The 14,719-nt window shown below is 50.6% G+C and overlaps 4 protein-coding genes across 4 annotated transcripts; all 4 read right to left on the minus strand.

Moving 5' to 3' along the window:
- Positions 1 to 447: 447 nt before the first annotated feature.
- Positions 448 to 1,683, minus strand: BC939DRAFT_466771 (uncharacterized protein). Its single transcript, XM_051557684.1, has one exon. The coding sequence runs from the start codon at positions 1,517 to 1,519 to the stop codon at positions 479 to 481; it is 1,041 nt and encodes a 346-aa protein (XP_051407204.1). The 5' UTR covers positions 1,520 to 1,683; the 3' UTR covers positions 448 to 478.
- A 1,091-nt stretch (positions 1,684 to 2,774) lies between these two features.
- BC939DRAFT_466777 (Na+/K+ P-type ATPase) lies at positions 2,775 to 6,477 on the minus strand. The gene is made up of 3 exons (XM_051557685.1): positions 6,070 to 6,477; positions 5,203 to 5,976; positions 2,775 to 5,101 (listed from the first exon to the last, which is right to left on the minus strand). The coding sequence occupies exons 1-3, from the start codon at positions 6,304 to 6,306 to the stop codon at positions 3,068 to 3,070; spliced, it is 3,045 nt and encodes a 1,014-aa protein (XP_051407205.1). The 5' UTR covers positions 6,307 to 6,477; the 3' UTR covers positions 2,775 to 3,067.
- A 4,947-nt stretch (positions 6,478 to 11,424) lies between these two features.
- Positions 11,425 to 14,061, minus strand: BC939DRAFT_16358 (uncharacterized protein). Its single transcript, XM_051550310.1, has 2 exons — positions 13,177 to 14,061; positions 11,425 to 13,002 (listed from the first exon to the last, which is right to left on the minus strand). Exons 1-2 carry the CDS (start codon positions 13,910 to 13,912, stop codon positions 11,582 to 11,584), a joined length of 2,157 nt encoding a protein of 718 aa, XP_051407206.1. The 5' UTR covers positions 13,913 to 14,061; the 3' UTR covers positions 11,425 to 11,581.
- On the minus strand, positions 13,998 to 14,624 carry BC939DRAFT_466782 (uncharacterized protein). Its single transcript, XM_051557686.1, has 2 exons — positions 14,232 to 14,624; positions 13,998 to 14,069 (listed from the first exon to the last, which is right to left on the minus strand). The coding sequence occupies exon 1, from the start codon at positions 14,471 to 14,473 to the stop codon at positions 14,297 to 14,299; it is 177 nt and encodes a 58-aa protein (XP_051407207.1). The 5' UTR covers positions 14,474 to 14,624; the 3' UTR covers positions 13,998 to 14,069; positions 14,232 to 14,296.
- Positions 14,625 to 14,719: the final 95 nt, after the last annotated feature.

Below are 14,719 nucleotides of genomic sequence, written 5' to 3' on the forward strand. Positions count from 1 at the left end.
TGGAGCCATCTTCAAGCTCTCGAGATCCAAAAACGATGCCAAGGGGCCACAAATAAAATGGTAAATTGAAGATGAATTGGAGGGATGTTTCGACGCACTGTGTTTTATATTACATCTTGATATACATAGCATTCTAGTATGGCTCAAATTCCAATTGGGAGTAGTTTTTCATTTACGCCAGATCCCCCAGACACAGTCGGCCGAAAACCACCTAATGATAGCTCGGAAACGACCTCGCACTAATCAAGTCTAAAGTGGAGGAGCGAATATCTTATGCTCCTCCTCTTTCCCCTCGTTCAAAACCGCCTTGCCCTGGAAGCGTTCCACTAGGCGGACATCTGCTCTTTTCCCCACCGCCGTAGTCAACTCCTCCTAGGGTTGTTATCGCTCGAAGCCCTTGACCACTCCTCTGGCTTTCATTTATGAAGAGAGAGAGTGTAGAAGATATGTAGGTTTTATTGTAGCGATATACATATTTTTACAAGAAGGGTTCGGTGTGTGGGTTGTGGATGACGGATTCCCATACCACTGGTATGTTCTGTGGCCGGATCGCATGCAAAGGCGGTGGTGGGCTGCTTGTATTATCAGGGGTTGAATTAAAGGCAGCGGCAGAGGTATGTAAATTGTCCGAGGGCAAACTTAGGGTGTCGCTGGCTAGTAAGCTGTGAGGGTTGTTGCTCAATACCGTGTTCGAAGAAGTGGGAGAGAAAGAAACAGGGGTATTGGGGATCCACGATGCAAATGCCTTTGAGATCGAGCCGTATCGTGATTGTATCGAATCCTGTGCCAGTTCCTTCTCGGAGATCGATTTTACAAATACTGGGCGCGGGTGTGTCGAGAAACGGAACTGGTGCTCTACTGGGTCGGAGATCGGCTCCAATGGTGCTGATGGTACGATGCGGGAATGACGCGTCGAAGGAGAATGCAAGGGTATAGAAAATGGATAATCCATCGAATAGGCTGCAGGCTTTTGTGGACCTCTGTCAAATGAGTAATAAGGTATCTTTTGCAGTTCGTGGAGACCAGAATCGGTAAGGTGGTTGGAGGATTCGAGTATTCCTGCAGTAATGCCAACGTCACCGCCATCAACTACAATGTCGCCAGAACCGTTGATCGCCTCGTTTTTGCCTTGCTTCGTTATCTGACCTGCTTTCCGCTTAAGGACTACACAACGATAGTAACCAAAATAGAACGCGGCTGCTAGAACAGCTAGTGCCCCTAATGCACTTCCAGCAACAAGGCCGATGGAAGGAGTCTTTGATGGGGGCGATGTTGTCGTTGGTGTGGTGGATGGTGGAGCGGAGGAGGGATCAAAGACAAGGCTATCGGGAACACTCACAGCATATGCAGGATTATCACTCTGCCAGGATCCAGCAATTCCTGAGTTCAGGTTAAAAGCTCTGATAGTTGTTTTGTTGGCCGTATCTGTAGACTGGACAAAGGCAAAGGCGGTTTCGCCGTTGTAGCCGCCGATGGGCTGAAAGATATCGAGGTTGGATGTTGGGATGGGATCGGTCATCTGAGAGCGGATGGGCGTAGTAGCAGTGGTGAGATCCACGCTTGCGACCGCTTGTGCAGCCTATCGAAACAAAAGACCGGCGTTTTTAGTGCGAGGGTTATCTCCAATCTATACAAAATACTGCGATCTGTCAGGTATTTACCCCGTTACAGATAAAGACAAGAGAATTGGCAAAAGTTCCCGTGAATGAGTCGATGGTATCATAGCAATAGACCATGATGGACGTGTTGTAAGATTTAATGCTGGCTGTCGGGAGTGCGGAGGCGATTTTCGAATTTGTAAACGGGACTGAGAATGCATTGCTGTTGCTGGTGCGGGCGGAGGATGTCATGGACAGGAGAAATAACTGGCTGTTGAGAAATTGTATACTGGTCAGGTTTCCATAAGTCGCCGCGTCCTGAATTTCATTCGATAGAGTCATTGTGTGAATAAAGTGAGGGGTGTTAGCGTGGCTGAAAAGTGTCCAAGGAGATCATTAGTCATACTGTCTATCTGCATCCTTGCTCCTTACAATAGCCCACTGAGGTCCTTGTCGGAGCTGCAGGGCCGTTCTGTCTAATACGCCGAACTGTACTCCTGGAGCGTCAGAGTCGATGTATGCATGTATAAAAGTGCTATCGCCTGACGCCTCCTTGACAGGGAAGAGCAGTGTGTAAAGGATGATGACGCCCAGCTGTAGGGTTGTTGAACATCGATGTTCTTCCAACCACCAGTTCCTGTGCTGCTTACGCCATCGTTGGCAGGGAAAGATGGATTGTACTGCAAGCCAGAGATAGCCCCAGAACCTCCTGCAGACTTTATGACGTTCTGGCCCAGATATGTGAAGATGCCCTGGAATCAACGGCAGAAAAAGCGATAGAGGTAAGAACAGATGCCACAGCTGTGATATAGTTAGCTGATCTTTTTTATATTGTTATATTACCGTACTATCTACGCCGCATGCTTGGCTCTTCTGCGATTGTGTGATATCGTAAATGGATGTCAATCGAACTGTCGAAACAACTTTCCAGCTCATGTCCACGAGAGAGACAGGGTCCAGATTCGACTTGACTAGAATCAGCAGCAGCTCCTGTGCAGCAGCGCCCAGTGCAGAAGAGTTGAATCCTGTGGAAAGTCCATAAAGCGCATGTCCATCGCTGGCGACGCAGAACAGCTTCAGCACGCCCATGCGAGCGGTGATAGTGATAGGGAGGGTGAGTGTGGCCCGATATGATAGTGGATATGGATAGATATGGGTTTGAGGTGAAGAGGAAATGAAAAGAGAGAAAAGCAGTTGTCGCAGGTAGAAAAACACATGCGTGCTACTCATTTCCTCGGCTCTCACTTGTTACCGTTGTTGTTTGTCTGACTACCGGCGCTGCGACTACCCCAACAGTAGTGTTCAAGCCCAACCAAGCGAGTTTTGTTATAGGTAGTATACAACGATTTATTGATGTCCAAACACATTAGGATATGCAGTTGATGAAGAGGAATGGATGCTAAAAGGGTACAAGTCGGTGGGTCGATAGGATGCCCAAGGGGTCCCCCCCCCCGCTTGATTGGTTTCTGTTACCTCGCCTTGGTCATCTCGTTTTCTTTGTTCTTCTCGTTGTTGTCAATCGCCGAGTCCGTCTGCGACGCCTGGGTCATATATGTACGCATGCGATCCATCTCCATCTCACTACCTTCCAAGTGCAGAGGCTTCATCAATCTGATCTTGATCTTCTTGTAGATCTCTGCAAACGCAATAAAAATCACCAGGGATGCCAATACCAGGCCCCACTCATATGTCATGGCTGAGTGCTTGAAGACGTTGTGGTTCAGACCAGGGATGTAGACGACAGGGAAGACAAGGAGGGTACCAACAACAATACTCATCCAGAGCATCGTGTTGTGCTTCAACGTCTTAAGGTTCTCAATTGACCAGCCAGTCTCGCGAAGGGCACGGCAATTCACAGCATGGGCAAGAATCAAGAAGGTCATGCAGCAGTACGAAGTCGCACGCGCACGGAAGACGCCCTCACAAGACGCCGAATAGTGAGAGTTGCACCCAGATCCAAGGTTTCCATCGTTGAATCCAAAGATGACGATGACGAACGACGCGAATGAAAGGGCACCCATGGCCAAGCCGTAGATAAAGGTATCCATCACAACCTCAAACGAGAACAGACCTTGCTTGGCAGACCGTGGGGGCTCTCGCATGTTGGACTCACTTGGTGGCTCCAGTCCAAGACCCATGGCAGGAGGAGAGGATGTGATCATGTTCAAAAACAGAATCTCGACAGCGCTCATGGGGAAGACCGCCATGTTATCATTGTCCTTGAACGCCAAGCCGATAATTAGAACCACAATCTCTGCAACGTTTGCAGACATCAGGTGCTGGACGAACTTTTGGATGTTGGCAAACATGCGGCGGCCTTCAGCAACAGCCCTGACGATCGTCGCAAAATTGTCGTCCGTCAATACAATATCCGAGGCTTGCTTTGCAACATCCGAACCAGACTGGCCCATAGCGATTCCGACATTGGCAGCCTTGAGCGAAGGCGAGTCGTTGACACCATCACCGGTCATGGTAGCGAACAGGTTGCGGCGATGGAGGGCAGCGATCATCTTGACTTTGGTGTTGGGTGAGCAGCGGGCAACGACACGTGGGAGTTCAACCAGTCTGTCGACTTCTTCGTCTGACATGGCATCGAACTGAGCGGCTGTCATGATCAGGGGGTTGTTCTTAATGGAAACGTCCTCGGGAATGATAGCGACCTCCTTGGCAATCGCAGCAGCCGTCGAAGGATGATCGCCCGTCAGCATATGGACACGGATACCGGCCTCATAGCACTGAAGCACAGCAGGACGGGACTCGGCACGCGGAGGATCATAAATACCAACCAGGCCTAGGAAGGTCATGCTGGATTCTATTTCGTCGCGGTCCAATGCGCGGACAAGATCTGCGCCTGGGATAACTTCAAGTTTGCGGTACGCCAACGTCAGGACGCGGAGGCCCTTCTCAGCCAACAAGCTCATCCTCTCCATGACCATATTCTCGAATTCAATGTGATCATCCTTCTCGCCTACCAAGCTGTGTTCGGCATCACCCTCACACCAAGCAGTGCAGCAGGGAAGAACACGCTCAGTCGCGCCCTTTGTGAAGATGTAATGGTCGCCAGAAGACTCTTCGGTAGGGGGTGCCTGGTAGAGGACCGACATGCGCTTGACAGAGGAGTCGAAAGGGAACTCGGCGACGAGGTTGAAACCTTGCTCTACCAACTCGGGCTTGGCCAGACCAGCCTTGTGGGCAAGAACCTGGAGAGCAATCTCTGTGGGATCACCAATAGCAGACCATTCCCCATGGGTCTCTGGGTGGAGTGTACGACGGAGCTCAGCCATGTTACAGAGGGAAGAGGCCTGGAGAAGACGGAGATAGTGGTTGGAGCCGCTTCCGGCGACGCTGAGCTCCTCCTTGGCTGGGAATGCGCCGTTGACTATCTCACCCTGGCGGTAGATCTCGCCTTCGGGAACAAAACCAGTACCGGTGATGCGGTAAAAGCCATCGCCTGGGAGCCACATGCGGACGGCCACCATTTTGGACTGGGTCAATGTGCCAGTCTACGTTCATAATCAGAGATGCGCCGAATTAGTAGCTGCATTTATGAATTCTGTACCGATGAAGTAGCTGCAGCAACATTATTAGCTTCATAGACTCTTACCTTGTCTGAGCAAATATTAGTGACAGCGCCCAGACTTTCCAAACTAGATAGACGACGAACAATAGCCTTGACACTTGCCATACGACTGACACCAAAGGCCATGGTCAAGGTGACGACAGCGACCAGTCCCTCGGGAATGATGGCAATGGACACCGAAATAGCATAGATAGCAGTTTCCTCCGAGTACTTGAATCCGTGGACACCAAACACAATGATGACAAGCATAATGGCCGCCGCAAAGACAAAATATGCCATCTTATTGAGGCGCTTCTGAAGAGGGGTCTGTTCGTCGCCATCGACGCTCATGAGCGAAGTTGCGATCTTTCCGATCTGGGTGTCCATTCCAGTGCCGATGACGATACCCTTAGCACGGCCCTTGACAACAGTGGTGGAGGAGAAGACCATGTTGAGGCGATCGCCTAGGGCCTCGTCGACTTTGTCAATCACGGCCAGGTTTTTTTGCACCGGTAGGGACTCGCCTGTGAGGAGGGCCTCGTCGGTCTCGAGGTTGAAGACCTCGAAGAGTCGACAGTCGGCTCCGATGACATCTCCGTCCTCGAAGATCATGATATCTCCGGGCACGGCCTGGTTGTTGGGGATGGTGAGGCGAGTTTCGTCGCGGATGACCTGGGCCGTGGGCGAGGACATATTGCGGAGGGCCTCCATAGTCTGCTCGGCGTTGAATTCCTGCCAGAAACCGATTGCAGCATTCGTGATAATAATGAACAAAATCACACCGCCTTCAGCGAAATCCCCTGTAGCGAACGCCAGGACCTGTTTTGTCATTGTTTTGAAATGTTAATGGAGTAAGTGGCGCATTCCGTTCGCCGGAAAGATGGATCTTGGGATAAGGAAAGAGGAACTTACAGTGGCAATGAGCAGGACACAAACGAGAACGTTGGCTACCTGGCGCAGGAGCACCTTGTACCATTTGACACCGCCCTTGCCCTCGAGTTCATTGGGTCCGTGGGACTTGAGTCGGTTGGCAGCTTCTTCGGAGGAGAGACCTTCAAGGATGGAGGTGTTGAGTTGTTCGACGACTCGGTCGACAGAGTAAGAGTGATAGGGCGTCTCTGGCTCGAGATCGATGGTCTTTTTACCCATAACCTTGGCGGGGTAGAGGATAGGAGGAGATGTTTGTAAAGACGAGGCGGGGGGTCGAGGAGGAAGGGAGTGCAGGCCACGGAGGTCACGAAGGGGGGGTGGAGATGGGGTCGACTGCTGCGGAGGAGGGGATGGATTGGTGAAGGAAAAGGAAAAGAAAATGGAAAAAAGGGAAGAATGGGGAGTCGACTTTTTAAAAGGAACGAGGGGACGCTTCATTTTCCCAGCAGCAATACAGTTTCAATACAGTGGAGTAGAGTAAAAATAAAGCGCAGTGGGCCAGAGTAAGGCAGAGCAGAGTAAAGTAAAATGTTTGAGACTCGCTATCGGCCCCTGGACCGAGATACCCTCTCCCTGGCCATCAAGGGGGCCATCCATTGCCGCAGCACGCGATACTAGGGGGACCCAGCATGATTCCTTATCCATCGAGGGCTTGTCTGCTTGCCTGCTTGCCCGCTTGCCTGCTTGCCTCAACGGGCATGGGTGTGTACAGAGATAAGAAGAGGGGGAAGTGCGGACGGCACAGGTCATGGTGGGAAAGGATGTGGTCTAGTCGAGGGAGGGCAGAAACAAGGTTAGCCTTGCAGCCGAACCTTAATCGGCCGATTGAATTGCCTGTTAGATCAGACAATAAGCCAAGAACTCGGTAAGACGTACACGCTTGCCTCTTTGGGGATGGGCTGTCTTAGCTCCTGCCCTATGAGAACACTGCATACGTACATCGGACAAAGGGCAAGAGCACCACCACAACACATCTTCTAGAACCCTAGAACCATTAGGCTGCTGTCAATACCAGCGATGTAGTTCGATGAATACCATTCATGCCTCCCATCCCCATGGATCCAAGTACGCGTCTCAGCCGACATACGGGACATGTTGTAACGCCGATCTGGAACAAATAAACACGGACGGACATCGGAAGAAACTAATCAAATCTCCTCCTGAGTATGCGTGGAGGCTGCATCTTCAGTCTGGTGTTGGTAGTAGAAGCCCGTTGCGATGTGCACGAACCCTGTCTGTGTGTTCCAAAATGGCTAGTTTACCGGGATTAAAATGAATCTATTGCCTCCCAACGCCGGCTCTTGTCTTGTCTTTTTTTTTTTTTTTTTTTTTTTAAAAAAAATAAAAAATAAAAAACCGCCCAGCAGGGACAACAACCCAAATGATTTCACCTTTCAACGTGGATCAATCAATTGGCCCACCAGGCTGGTTCTGAAGATACGATTCGACGATCTAGTCAACCTCGTGCCTGAATCTATGGCTGGTTCTGAGCTATGCGGGATGAACCTTGAATATCTTGTTTTTGTATCTTTACCGAGGAAAAGCGAAATACGAACCTGCTGGCTGTTGTTCATAGCCCTGTTGGCCATGGAAGGACTGGAAGCGGAGGAAGAGAAGGTTGTTTTTCCTGTGGCTCCACCGGAAATCATCAACGGATCAACAAAGTCGCGTGTGTTTCTGTGCATCAGCCAATCATCGTGCGCCCTGCGGAGAAATCCCCATGGCATTGGCCAACCAGATTGCGCCCTCGAGCACGCGCCAGCTCCCTTTTCCTTCTGCCTTCCGAGGCACAGGATCTGTTTCGTATTCATCCGTAGTCTACCAATGTATTAACTCCAGACCACTGCCACCTGTACACTTGTCTTTATGTGCATCAGCGACCCATTCGACATAGGGGTGGACGGAGCTGATATGGCCGTTGAAAAAAGGCCAACCGACATGGAAATCACCAGTTCCCACATCCATGCCGATGTAATATCGCTGTACTATGGATAAATCCCATCGATTCTCAACGGTTCCTATAGGGAGAGAACCCGAGACCAAAATCAGGCGGCTGCTGCTAACGCCTAGCAAGACGACGCTTGGGTGAACGCGGGGCCACTGATGCGATAGTCCATGGCCTTCACTGCAAACTCTCCGAGACGTTTGCCTAGAAGAAAGTTACCCTTTATCTGGATGGTCCACTCCCACTGCGCAAAAAAGGGGCGCGCATGATAGGAGAGCTGAGCTGATCCTCAAGCGGCAGTGGGTTGCCTACCACTCCCTCGTCCGAACAGAAGTTTTGATGAATCACTCCATGGTCCACTCGACGCAAGCTCAGCAGCTCCACTGACCCCAATTAACACCTCCTCAACACCCATTCGAATCATCGGCGTTACTGCTTTTCCTCCCATGGGCATTATGCCTCCACCAACACCGATATCTCGTTCTCGAAAGACCAAGATTATCAAGGAGATCCAGAAGGCCAAGCGTTTCTGGCAAACCGCCAACGGACGCATTTCTTCGACTGACCTAAAGCCTTGGCTGGGATTTTTGGTGATGTACCGGCGAATCGGACGTGTGTATCTCTACCCTAGCCTCGCCTGTGTATGCCGCGGCAAGCGACTCCGACTATCTTTCCACATGGCCGACACTCTCTTCCGACAAAGCCCCCAGAACAGGTCTGAGTTCCAACGCATCAAAGTCTCGATCGATATCCTTCAATAGCTTGCTCTCAATGCAGTGATGTGGATCGTAGGCGGTATAATCACAAAAAATGACTACGTCAAGAATGTGAGAGGTTACAGCCTCCTCAAAAATATCCAAGTGCTAAGAAACATCCCAAATGCGCATGGCCTTACAATGCCTCATCTTATGTAGGAGTATTGCAACGCTACAACGAGTAAGCTGAAATTGCCGAACTCACATCCGACCAGTCATTGCGACGCCATTTTTGACATCTTCTTCCTGAAGCACGAAGTCCAGACTATCTTCGATCCGGACACTCGTTTCGTTCCAATGGAGTTTGATGGCATAATGTACGACGCTGTTCTGGAGGTGGACGCGTTTTTGGCACAGTTCAGGGCTATGAGACGTCGGCATCTCACATCGGCTTCGCCCCTAATCCTCCTGCCACACAGACAACGCGGAATGAGAACATGGTGCCGAACCAGTAGCGAATCAAGACATACCAAACTCCACCAACCCCGACTCAAGCACCCGCACCAGCCACTCTAATGCCAACCAAAGCCAACCAAAAAGAGAAAGCAGAAACCGAAACCCATATTCAACCCGTCGTCCAGACGTGCGAGAGCCATTCCCTCTGGGACCGTTGGCACGGACACATTCAAGTCCAGGAAACAAGCAACCATCATGGACACGACTTTCAATGTCATTTCCGGGACAGTTGTATTGGACTGCGGCACTCTTTCGGCAAAGCTGAGGATCGGTTTGTCCGAGGTCATGGATTCTGACGAGACTGAACGGGATCGGTTCCACAAGCACGTCGTTCACACAATCCAAGAGGTGGTACGCGCTGCGACAGACGCAGTCAAATACGCTCAGCGGGCGATTACGGCGTACATTGGCGCTCTCACGGCTCCCCGCCCTGGTCTGACACGATCAAACATCGACTACGGGAGGGAATAACTTGTCCAGCTTAGCGGCTTCTGCAATAGTGCCTTTTTCCAAAACATCCTCAGCGATATCATGACCATCCATGACCAAGGGGACACAGCATTAAGAGGCCCACGAGCGGATATCATGGTCAATGCCTGTGTGAGGGAAATAGCAAGGAGCTACAGATGTATCCATTTCAACGTACAGTCACCTAGCAAAACTAATTGGTCACTTTAATTCTTCTAGCCATGGAGCAAATAAATACATCTTCTCTTCAACACGACTTTCCTTCTCCAAGCACAATCGACAGCAGCTTGAGTAACCACCTTGGAAGATGGCGCCCCAGTGTAAAACTGCGCGCTGTCAAAGAATTGGCACCAAGCATATGGCTTTCGCAAGATAGAGGACTGGCCAGCCAATTCCCCAGATTTGAACCCCATCGAGCATGTCTGGTCCCTCCTTGGTACCGCCCTCAATCGACGACAAAGACAACCCCGGGACATCGCAATCCTGGCGATAGCTCTAATTGAGGAATGGAATGCTACCACAAGAACAGCTGGCAAGGCTGGTTGACACGATGACCCAGAGACTGAAATTCGTGAAAAAGTACAGAGGTGGAAATGGCAGACATTGAACGAGCCGCAACCCTTTCCTTCAGCATACACCATCCTGACATTCACCAAGGATATTTCCCTAGAGCTTCTCGACAGACATGAAGGCTTCCATAGCGACTGCATACCTTTTTAGGTGCGTTGTATATAGGTAATTTGAAAAAGAATGCGAAAAGCGTGGATGAAAATTAAAGTTGCCCAATAATAATTGTTAGGTGACTGTACAAGAGAGGAGGCACCTTTTAATGTCTGTCCACAGTAAAAGAAATGGCCTTTCCACCTGCGAGACTACATGGCATGGGTGCCTTACACCATTTTAGCGCAATCGTCTGAGACCAACATCCTTCATTCTTATTCTTATAAAAACACTTTTGTCCCTTTCTTTTTCTCTTTCCTCAGACCCACATTCTCACGTCATCACATCCTCACATTCTTGCATGCTCTTCCTTATTTCCCAACCATCTTTCGCTGTCGTTTCTGACGGAACCTTTTCTTTCTCTGCTCTACAATGGGCATCCTGGGCTTGTGGCCCTCTCTTAGAAGGAAAAGCTACGAGGCAGCTCTCTTAAACACCTTTGAGCCCGGTCGTAAGCGTCTTATCGACGTACAGACGTGCATTTTCTCCACCATTCGCTGCACATATTCATCATGCGCCGTGGACGACGAGGTACACCTAGTTGCCGAGCGTAAACTGGGAGGGCTTGCGACTTTCTCAAACTCGGTTCTTTACCTGGATGGCTCTCCAGCAGAAAAGATACTCACTCACAAGCAGCACAAGCAGCACAAGCAGCACCGGCGCCAGCGCCAGCAGCTAAACCCCTTCGATCAGCGCCACGCCGAGCCAAGATCAATCTCTTGGCCCCAAGAGAGCCAGCTCAACGCAGGGGGCAACGGAAAGGGTGCGGGAAAACGCGCGCGCAGCTGTGTGTTCGCAAGCACACTATTTCCTACCGATTGTGGCGGCCAGGTTTAAACTATTTTCTCTCTTGATACAGAAAAGTCGGTCTTAAAACTTACTAAGACAAAGCAAAGGATATAAAGAAGTAGACAGACAACACGCGGCTGTATTCAAATATAAAATTAGATTATGCCTTATTAATGCTGTACTTGTTTGTAAACTGGTTGATCTATGTATGCGAACCGCTTTTTGGTCCTGATGTAATGTCGGAGATGCGGATAAAGAAAAGAAAGAAAAGAAAAGAACCCCCCCCCCCCCCGATGGTATAAAAGGATCAAAAATGCTGTGTCTGTAAAAGCTCTCGTCTGCTGATGTTCCCGAAGCGAGTCTACTCCGATGTCCTCACAGGCACTGCATTAGGTGCGGCAGAGGTCGTTTGGACAACACTGTTACTGTTGCTGCTGCAACCGCTGTGATCGTTGGTATTCAACGCGCTCTGAGGTTCCTCATCATGAGAGGGGATCGGCTGATGCAATGGGGATGATACATCTGTCTCCTTCACCACAGCCAGCGAGACAGGCGTGCTGTCCACAAATGAAACATCTGTAGATATTGGCTCTGACGGACATGCCAGGGGAGAGGATGATAGCGGGACAGTTGAAGGAACGGGAGAGTAGCTTGCACCTAGCAAGCTGTGTGGTAAAGATTGATGATGATGATGGAAATGGTGGTGATGGTGCGAAAGATGAGGCACCGTGAGGCTTCCTGTAGACAGGCTTCGCTCCGGACTGGCGTTTCTGCTGGGAGCCCGACTGGTGTTCCGACTGACGTCGCGAGAGGTGCCTCTGCTGTTAGCATCTTCTTCAGATTCAGCGTATGTTGGCAGATGGATCCTCTGAACCATCAACCGCAGCAGGTCGTCCTCCGCAGGGTCCATGTTTCTCTCGGAATCGAACGAAACCCTAGGGGTAGTGAACGAGGTGAGATATGATGGTAGCTCACCGTCGAATCCGTCTGCTTCCTCCTCGGGATCCATCTGGTACTCGTCCTCGAATGCTAGGACCTTGAGTCCGATTTCGTTCTCAACTCGGAAGCGCTTCGTTCCGTCTGTGCCTAGGATTGAGAATCGCAGGATGTGTCCAACCTTCATGAGCCCATTGTCGGCCGAGGGATTACACTGGTTTAGATCGGATCCCATTTGCGGCATATCGAAGAGCAGCACCTTGTTCCAGTTCCATGCCTCAGTCTCGTGATTAGGAGGTCTTTCCCATCCTTCACTTTTTTGGATCTTGACCAGCCTCATATCGACCCGCTTACGTCCATCAGCCCTGTAGACCACTCGCTCCCAGAGTCCGACTTGCAGTACCTGAACATGCGTGCGTGCAGTGGGTGCTGTGATGGAGACCTGCAATGGGATCTTTGTGCTATGAGGCACTCTAACCTGGGGCATTGTAATCTTGTACTTGACCTTGTCCTCAGGACTACTGGCTGCACGACCACCTCGCTGATAAGCACGCGAGGCCTGGACAGGATGTCGACGATGGATGGTGACGGGCATTGTGACGGTGGAGGAATTGAAGTTGGTCAAGCCGGGCCTGGTCAAAGTTGCGGTGAGTCGGTAGGCAACCTTGCCGTGGGTTGTTGTCAGGGTCTCAGGCAGGGTATCGGGGAGTTCGAGCGCGAATGGGTATGCGTGCTGTCCCGACTGCAGCAGAGTGGGTGGTTGCTTGTGCTGGTGTGAAATGAGGTTCCAGGTATGCTCGATATGAGGGGCAGTTGTGTGCCGTGTTGCGGGCGAGTACGCATTGTCTATTGATATAGCAAAGTAGAGCAGAGCAGAGCAGAGTAGATATGAATGATTGGATTCCATGATTAGTAATTGGTATGGTCGAGAAAGAAAGACATGGAGAATGAACAAAGTCATAGTGGATCTGTCTCTGTCTTTCTAATAACGCTTCTTCAATCGATTATTGTCCCGCGTACCATCGATCCAGGTCACGGACGATCGGCCAGAGAACTCAAGCTGGAGGGTCTTGACTTTGATATTCTTGTACAGGTTCACATAGACAACTCCTTCTAATGTGGTGACCTGTCCGTTCATGAGAACGATCTCTGGCTGAGCCAGTTCGATTCTAAGGGTCTTGGATGAGACCGCAGAATGGTCGCCGCTGTGGCTGCTCCCGTGAGAAAAGAACGAAAAGGGTGAAATGGAGTGTGCTTGATGGTGCTGTTCAGAGCTGGCGGTATGGCTTGGAGACGCCGTTGCAGACAAGGGGCCTGAGGATGGTAGACTGGCGTCTGAGAAGCTGGAGGGGGACCTTGCACTGTTCGGAGTAGCAGGTGGGTGTGCGAGGACGGTTGCGGTTGTTGATGGGACGGGTGGTGTTGAGGATCGACTGTAGCTCTGAGGAGAGTGATCAGAGAAGTGCCGGGATGGATGGTGGTGGAGTGTGCGATGGTTCTCCATAGAGTCATAATCGGTATCCTGGTCGTCTTCGTCGAGGGCAATGCCTGCGCCATGGTGGTCCATGTTTTGGTGGTCCTCTGAGGGTGCAGGAGTGGCTCCCTGGGCCCTCATGGCTGGGGGCAGCCTGTCAAAAGACGAGGAAGATGAAGAGGAGGGTGCACACATGGGGTGTTGGTCTGGCGAGGAGAGGGGCGACTCTGCTGGAGAAGCAGTTGCGCTTGCGGTGTTGTGCCCACGGTAGAGTAGATGCATTGTGTCGCTGTCTGGTCTGTTGCTGTGTGTCCTGTGAAATGATGAAGGATGTTACTATTCCCTACAACATAAGTCTTTCCTGCTGAAGATGGCTGTCCCTTGTTTGTCCTTGATTGTCCTTGGTTGTCTTTGGTTGTCCTTGGTTGTCCTTGACTGCCTTGAGTATTCTTGACGGAAGGAGGAGTGTGTGAATGGAGGGAGGGAGGAAGAAAGAAAGAAAGAGAGAAGAAGAGAGGGAGAAAAAGAATTTTTTATTGGTTTTAGAGTTTTGGCCCTTTGTACCGCCCAATTGGTAAAGACTTTTTTTTTTTTTTTTTACCCTCAACGACGATGACATCCTCCCTTTGACAAACAGCGACAGCAGCAACAACAACAACATCATCATCAACAACAAGACTGGCTGACAGGCAGATGGTCATGACTCTGATTGTTTGTTGTGCTGCAATGGCATATGTGTATGTGTAGATGTGTAGGTGTACTCTGTCTCCTCCCGTACTGTGTCAAAGGGCATTGGCCAGCTCCCATGACCGCGGCGACCACCATTTGCCGCAGTCTCATCATTGGCCACGCTCATATTTTGCCATTGTCGCTGCCACGAGGAAGAAGGGTAGCCAGGTTGGAGGTTCTCTGTCGGTCTCTTTCCCTCTTTGTTGCATTGACATGTGTGTGTGTGTGTGTGTGGCAAAAAGAACAAAAAAACTGGGTCCAGTGGACTCGGAACCAAGCAGCATGCAGGTAAACATCGCATGTCGCATGGCTACAGATGCAAACGATAAATACCCCTCGAAGATCTCCATTGCATCGACG

Source organism: Gamsiella multidivaricata (genome assembly GCF_025024155.1).
Source record: "Gamsiella multidivaricata strain RSA 2152 chromosome Unknown BC939scaffold_101, whole genome shotgun sequence".
NCBI classification, from domain to species: domain Eukaryota; kingdom Fungi; phylum Mortierellomycota; class Mortierellomycetes; order Mortierellales; family Mortierellaceae; genus Gamsiella; species Gamsiella multidivaricata.

Bases quoted from the DNA above. Each gene is read 5' to 3' on its own strand.
- BC939DRAFT_466771 (XM_051557684.1), bottom strand. From the start codon at position 1,519: ATGACCGATCCCATCCCAACATCCAACCTCGATATCTTTCAGCCCATC.
- BC939DRAFT_466777 (XM_051557685.1), bottom strand. From the start codon at position 6,306: ATGGGTAAAAAGACCATCGATCTCGAGCCAGAGACGCCCTATCACTCT. The intron at 5,977-6,069 runs GTAAGTTCCTCT...ATGACAAAACAG, and splicing joins GTGTCCTGCTCATTGCCACT to GTCCTGGCGTTCGCTACAGG. The intron at 5,102-5,202 runs GTAAGAGTCTAT...TTATGAACGTAG, and splicing joins CTAATATTTGCTCAGACAAG to ACTGGCACATTGACCCAGTC.
- BC939DRAFT_16358 (XM_051550310.1), bottom strand. From the start codon at position 13,912: ATGCATCTACTCTACCGTGGGCACAACACCGCAAGCGCAACTGCTTCT. The intron at 13,003-13,176 runs GTACGCGGGACA...CTATATCAATAG, and splicing joins GTCCGTGACCTGGATCGATG to ACAATGCGTACTCGCCCGCA.
- BC939DRAFT_466782 (XM_051557686.1), bottom strand. From the start codon at position 14,473: ATGATGAGACTGCGGCAAATGGTGGTCGCCGCGGTCATGGGAGCTGGC.